Source organism: Alnus glutinosa, chromosome 1 (assembly GCF_958979055.1).
Source record: "Alnus glutinosa chromosome 1, dhAlnGlut1.1, whole genome shotgun sequence".
In the NCBI taxonomy this organism is placed as follows: domain Eukaryota; kingdom Viridiplantae; phylum Streptophyta; class Magnoliopsida; order Fagales; family Betulaceae; genus Alnus; species Alnus glutinosa.
This window is the reverse complement of record NC_084886.1, coordinates 36,795,957-36,802,878: the sequence shown is the minus strand read 5'-3', so window position 1 is coordinate 36,802,878 and position 6,922 is coordinate 36,795,957. Positions and strand designations below refer to the sequence as shown.

The 6,922-nt window shown below is 33.1% G+C and overlaps 1 protein-coding gene across 1 annotated transcript; it reads left to right on the top strand.

Moving 5' to 3' along the window:
- The first annotated feature begins 5,488 nt into the window (after positions 1-5,488).
- LOC133879763 (calcium-binding protein CP1) lies at positions 5,489-6,348 on the top strand. Its single transcript, XM_062318543.1, has one exon. It carries the CDS (start codon positions 5,573-5,575, stop codon positions 6,059-6,061), a length of 489 nt encoding a protein of 162 aa, XP_062174527.1. The 5' UTR covers positions 5,489-5,572; the 3' UTR covers positions 6,062-6,348.
- The last annotated feature ends 574 nt before the right edge of the window (positions 6,349-6,922 follow it).

Genomic DNA, 6,922 nt, shown 5'->3' with positions numbered 1-6,922 from the left:
TATGTAGAATTTTTTAGTATTTGATGGAGTCAATCCTGATGCACAAAAGACTCAATTGAAACTTTATTTGAATGAACCCAAGTATTTGGAGAAGAACACGACATTTGACATCCTTTTATTTTGAAAAGGAAATGAATTTCGTTTTCCTGAAGTAGCTGCCATGGCTCGTGATGTTTTGAGTATTCTTATTTCTACTATTGCTTCAGAATCCACTTTTAGTATTGGTGGACGTGTGATTGATCAATATAGGAGTTCACTCAAACTTGATATTGTTGAGGCATTGGTTTGCACTAGAAATTGGTTATATGGAGAGCAAGGTAATATAAGTTATTTGCATATTTAATTTCTTTATTTACTTGTATTTTTTCATCTTATTTTAATGAAATTAATTTCTTTTATCTTTTGATATAGAACAAACTTCAATGAAGGTGGATAACGAAAAAGAGGATGTTTTGACATTGGATAGTAGCAGTTCCTGTGAGATCCCCTATTCTTTCTTTTGTTCTTATGTTATTGTTTGTATTTTAGCATGTGAGGCAGAATGGTACAATCTGTTAGATCGATATTGAATTGTAGAAAGTAAATGATGTTAGTTGACATCTTAAACTTTTTCACCTCCCAATGTAATTATTCTGTTTTTTTCCTTTAGGTATTGGAGTTGAATGACAAAGATGGGCATGCCAAACTAACCTGCGTTGGACTCAATCTGATGGACAATGAGCATATGTAGGTCATTCAAGAAATCAAGACTCAAGAGTGGACAATTATAATGCAGTTTGTTGTATTTGTAAATTTGTAATGATGATGTAGTGTTTTTTTTTTTTTTTTTTGGTTATTTGATTAGACAATTAAACATATTAAGTAATTTGGTGCTAGCCTACTAGGAGACTAGGAGTAGGAGTTTAGAGATGAATTGCTAAAATTATTATTATTTCATTTAAATACCAACAAAAAACCCCCCCAAAAAATAATAATAATATATATTTTTTTAAAAAAAAAAAAAAAAAAATTTTATGCTAAACCGGTCTCACGGGTCGTGTCGGGTGACCCGTGAAATTATCGTGTCGTGTCGTGTCTGGAGCCCCGACCCGTTAACGTAAACGAGTCGTGTCTGGGTCTAGGCTAAACGGGTCGCGGGTCTTAAAAGGTCGTGTCAGGTGACCCGTTTTGCCAGCCTTACCCTTAATAATATACAACCAAACAAAAGATCCGTAGGTTTAATTCGCGAACCAAACAATGCCGTAGTTTTTATGCTTCCTCTCTCTTTCTCTTTCATATTCTCCAATATATTCAACAAACGGAATTATAATTTTAGGTGTGAGGGGCAAAAGTAAAAAGAAAATTTTAATTTTGAAAGGATTATAGAGATATTTTTTAAAAAAATAAAAAATAAAAATAGAAGTTGGAGAGTTCCCCGTTTGTATCTATCTTCATTCAACAAAATGAAAAACTAAGAATATTCCAATTTGTGGAATCTCGTCTCAATCATTATTTATCAAGGTTATTCCACATAAATTTGGGCTGGTCAATTCTTTTAGTCCACGTCGTTATTCCTGGATCAAAGAGGAATACATTTTGTGGAATAATTTCTTTAACCAAAAATATAATATATCATAATTAAGAAATACTATGCTTCGAATCGATCTTCTGCATTCTCTTATTCGTTACCAATTTTTTAGTTCTTAGAATTAAAAGTTTCATCTGAGGGTGATTTTGAAAATGAATTCTATGCCACCCAAAACCATTCCCTTTCCCTCAAAACACTAGACAACTTGGCATTAAGACGACTATTAGCATCATATATAATCTGGAAACCATATTCCTTGGCTTTTTCCAAGGTTGATAGGGCCGGGACATTTTTTATTCTTTTAGAATTGAAAAAACACCCATTTCCTCCTTCCTGTGATAGGCACAACTATATCAGATTTGGGTTATTGTTGGGCTATCCCACCCCTCTGTTTTCATTGCTTGTAACCTGCTCTTGTTGAATGAAAGTGGTATTTACAAAAAAAAAAATAATAATAAATAATAATAATAATAATAATAATAATAATATTATGGTGTGTAACTTGCTTATATAATTGAGAATAAGATTCCTTTGGCATATATAGTGGTACGAATTCGATCGGTTGGATGATTGGGAAATTTCAATGGAGAAAAGTGCCCAAGCTCGGATTAGGATCTCATCATGCTTATGTGTACCTAATTTTTTTTATACATAAATTTTCTATAAATTGAGTTAAAAGAAAAAAAAATAAAAAAAAAATTCAGCTCAGTCTCTTAAAGTGTTATGCGTTCCTTAACACATAAAAAATACATATTTTTTTTTAATAATATGTGTTTCTCACATTTTTTTTTAATAACATTAATAAAAAAAAAAATGTACTTATTAAATGCTCAAAAAAGACATGACATTTTTAAGAGTAAAGTAGGAGAAAGACCCATTGTCTTCGTTTTGTTATTCCAAAATTGATTGGTTTTTAAAATTATCATTAAATTTGTGTTAGATCACTATTAAATTTTAATACAATAATAATTTTAATAGTAATATAAATTTTGAGAAAAAAAAAAAAAAAAAACAAACAAACAAACCTTCCTTCCGTAATTACTCCAATTTTTATTGAAGAAATTTATTATTATTTTTTAAAAAAAAAAATTTAAATTTAAATTTAAATTTTTTTATATTGTCAATTCAAGAACAGAGCCAAATTATGTATTGAATGCTATAAACCACACGTTGGAGTTCTCACATGGGTTTGGATCTTGTGTGGACCAAGACCCACCACGAGCCCATCAAATATCAAGTCGCACAAGTCAATATTACAATGCCAACTGCCAAGCATATTCCTGAGAGGTTGGCGCAGAATTGTTCTTCAACGGTCCCATTATGAGCGCAAAATACACGGAAGTTACATGGTTTTTATATTTTTCTAGTTTTATATATATTTATATTTATTTATTAAGATTGACACGTGTCGTTATATTATTAGCGTTAATGTAACACCTAATAAAATTTGTTAAATATTTTAATAAAAATTTACTCCAAAAAACGATTTGTAAATTAAAAGATTGATGATGCATCTTTCCTTTCAATTAATTACTCATGACTACCGACTAGTAGTCAATTTTTTTTTTTTTTTCTCCTTTTAATTATAATGCTTTAAAATTATTAAAATACTTTATCATGTAAAATTATTAAAAACTTAATTATTGTTTTTAATTGAATGGGATGAGTTTTGTCACCCCAGTATGTTCAACTTTTAATATATTATTAATTCATAAAAAAAAAATACTAAGTTAATAAATGGTGTGATAACAAAATCTCATTTATTTAATTTAAAAATATCAATTGAGATTTAAAAAAATCTTCATCTGATAAAATATTCTAACAATTAGTAAAACATAATGTAATTTAGTAGAATGATATATGACAGTAAAAATTAATCTTTGAATAAATACTTGTTAAAAAAAAAAAAAAGGCAACGTTATTTATTAGATTGTTATATGACTGACATACAATTTGATAACATAGCAGTGAAAATTAGCTCTTGTATCAACACTTGTGAAAAAAAAATAAAACAAAAGTTCTAACGACATTCTAATTGTATGACAGTCTTTATGAACATTAACATTAATTGTAAAATTAAGAAAATAAGTAGCAGAGAGATTTATGAGCACCGAAAACAGAAATGATTTATTTTTTCTTATGGTCTTTCTCCCATCTCTTTATTTTTATTTTTTATTTTCTTTTCATAGATCATCTTTTTATTTTTTAAAATTACCATTAAAGTTACTGACTCCAAAAGAAACAAAATCGGAAAAATCAAAGCCTATGTAAAACAACACAAAAAAGCTGCTCTTAAAGTCCTCCCACACAAATCACTGACGACAAAGAAAAAAGGTCGGTCTTTTTTGTTTTTCTTTAATAATGCTCTGTTTGTTTCGATGTAAAATGGTTTCCGTCGTAAAATATTTTCGACGAAATCAATTTCAAAAAAAATTATTTTCTCGAAAATATTTTTCGACATTTGGTTCGTACGAAAAAATTACGAAAAGTGAAAATGCAACTGTCGCCGGAATCCGGTGAACATGTTTGGCCGGATCCGGCCAAAATTGCCGGATTCCGGTGGGAAACCTCCGGGCCCGGTCAGATCCGGCCGGATCCGGTCATTTTGGCCGGATCTCGGCAGGATCAGTGGCTGGATCCGGTCAAATCCGGGCGGATCAGTGTCCGGATCCAGTCATATCCGGCCGGATTCCGGCCATTTTGGCCAGATCCGGCCGGGTCAGTGTCCGAATCCGGCCGAATCCGGTCAGATCAGGCCGGATTCCGGCCGGTTTCTGTGGGGGCCAGATTCCGCCGACATTCGGCGCAGTTGCCGGATGTCGCCAGATTCCGGCGGCCGGCGGTATTCCGGTGGTCGGATTCCGACGCCGGCATTATTCCAGTAACTTGATGATGCTGGATTCCGGTGCTGCCTATTTTCGAACGACCGACTATTGTCGGATTCGGACAGTCAAATATCAAATGTGCGTGTAAGGACGAAGAATATAATTTTAGAAAACGATTTACGGTTTTAAAAACCGTAAATCGTTTTCCAAAAATTAAAGAAGGTTTTACGGTCAAACCGAAAATGATTTTCGTTGACCGTTATTTTCGCCCCTACCAAACACCGTAAAATACCGAAATCATTTTCTAGAAATCATTTTACGCCGAAACATACGGAGCATAAGTAGAAAAGTCGGTCTTTGAATCTGAGTCATTCCAAACAAGCAAACCTACCAGTAAACTGTGACACGTGTAATTTAACCAAATGGGATATGTTATTTTTATATCATATTAAGACATAATTAGTATGAGACCTACGTATATGAGATTTACATATATAAAATTTACATGCATAAATTTCACATTTTATATATTTTAATATAAAATAATGTGACGCTAAAAATTCATATCCCCAACCAAACAGTCCACACAACTCAAAAACACACGAACACGGAACACCGACCGCTAAAAGAGCCAGGAGTCGGACGTCATCACATACGTATCGACCTATGTAAAAAACCCACGTGAGGCCTCAAAACCTTGTGGCCCAAGCCATTCTTTTGACTCGATTCCCAAACGGGTGGGCCCCGAAACTCTTGGAACACAACTGTATAATGATTAATTTTAATATTTTAATGTAAAGAGTTTTAATTCATTAATAAAAAAATAAAAAAAATTATTAATATAAATAATAATTTCATGTAAATCAACGCAAACGATCATGATTTTGCATTCTCTCTTGGTGTGTAATTGTAAAATGTAAATGAAAGCGAAATTTGAATAATTTAATTAAAAATATTAATTACAGTTTTAAAATATAGAAAGATTATATATATATATATAAATAACAAGAAGATATAAAATAACACAAAAGCGAGTAAAAGACCTAGTCCCTTCATTTTCGTCCTATATAATATGATACAAGGCCTCTATATAGCCTGCCTTCATTGAACACGTACGTTTGTTCATTTCCTCGATCTGCAGTCTGCGGTGCAAAAACTAGCTACACGGGCAAAAAAAAAAATGTGTCCTTCTGGTACAAGCCTACGTGCCGAGGTCACCGAGAGCTCGTCTTTGCGGCCAGCTTTCAACGTGCTCGACGTCGACCGAGACGGCAAGATCAGCCGTGACGACCTTCGCACGTTCTACGCAGGGTTTTCGAGCGGAGGAGCCGATGAAGACGCTATAAAGTCGATGATATCGGTGGCGGATATCAACAAAGACGGGTTCGTGGAGTACGACGAGTTCCAACGCGTTTTGGGTGCTCGGAGAAGGTCACCACAGGCACGTGGTGGTAGTGGTGAGATTATGGGAGACGTGTTTAGGATCATGGACAAGGATGGGGATGGGAAGCTGAGCCATGGCGATTTGAAGAGCTACATGGAGTGGGCTGGATTCGCTGCCAGTGATGAAGATATTAGAGCTATGATTGCATTGGCCGGTGGTGATGAAAAGGGTGGGGTGTCCTATGACGGTTTGCTCAAGATATTGGCCATTGATTTTAGCTCCTAGTCTTCCCGTCCTTGGAATCTTGAAATTTTCAGAGTTTTGTTCATCTCTGTCCTATTAGATTAAGTTTTGTATTATATTCAACAGACTTCTGTTGGGTGTCACGAGCCGTTCCAGGCGAAGACGCGGTCGTTTTGGGATTTGACTGGTAGGCGTGCCTTAATATAATTTATGGTATTTTTTTTTTTTTTTGTAAAAGGTTAAAGAATACTCGTTTCCTTTTTTATTGAATTGTAGAATAAAGTCCTTAAAATGAAATGGACTATTCTAATGAAACAGTTATTTCTTTATTTGGTAGGACTTATTCCATAGGAATAATTATTCTCAAAGAGGAATAAATTCCAAGGAATAGACACTCTCTTCAAAAAGAAAATGAAAAATTAAAAAATTGAATCTTAGATACGTGGGTGGCCACCCACCCATAGATTCAACATCTTCAATTCATTCTTATTCTTTTTCTTTATATATATATATATATATATATATATATATATATATATATATATATATTTGAGTTTTTAAAATAAAGAAAAAATTATGTAAATTTTTTAGTAATTTTGGTTCAATTTCAAATATGATATATATGTTATCACCAAGTTAAGAAAATGGAATAATTATTTCATTCCACCTTTCTTCATTCTTAGTAATAACTTTTTTTTTTTTTTTTTAGTAGAATACACATTCCGCGTACCAACAAAGCTCTCACAGATTTGGGGGAAGTGGGTATGATTTTTGAATTGTAGGTACTTCCTCCTCCATGTTTAATATTTTGAATTCATTGGGCTGCCTTGTAAGTGGGGGGAGGGAGACCTCGCTGCAAAACTATATAATGGAAAAATGAACCATCACAATTTCTTAAGAAAG

Coding starts and splice junctions, on each gene's coding strand:
- LOC133879763 (XM_062318543.1), top strand. CDS start 5,573: ATGTGTCCTTCTGGTACAAGCCTACGTGCCGAGGTCACCGAGAGCTCG.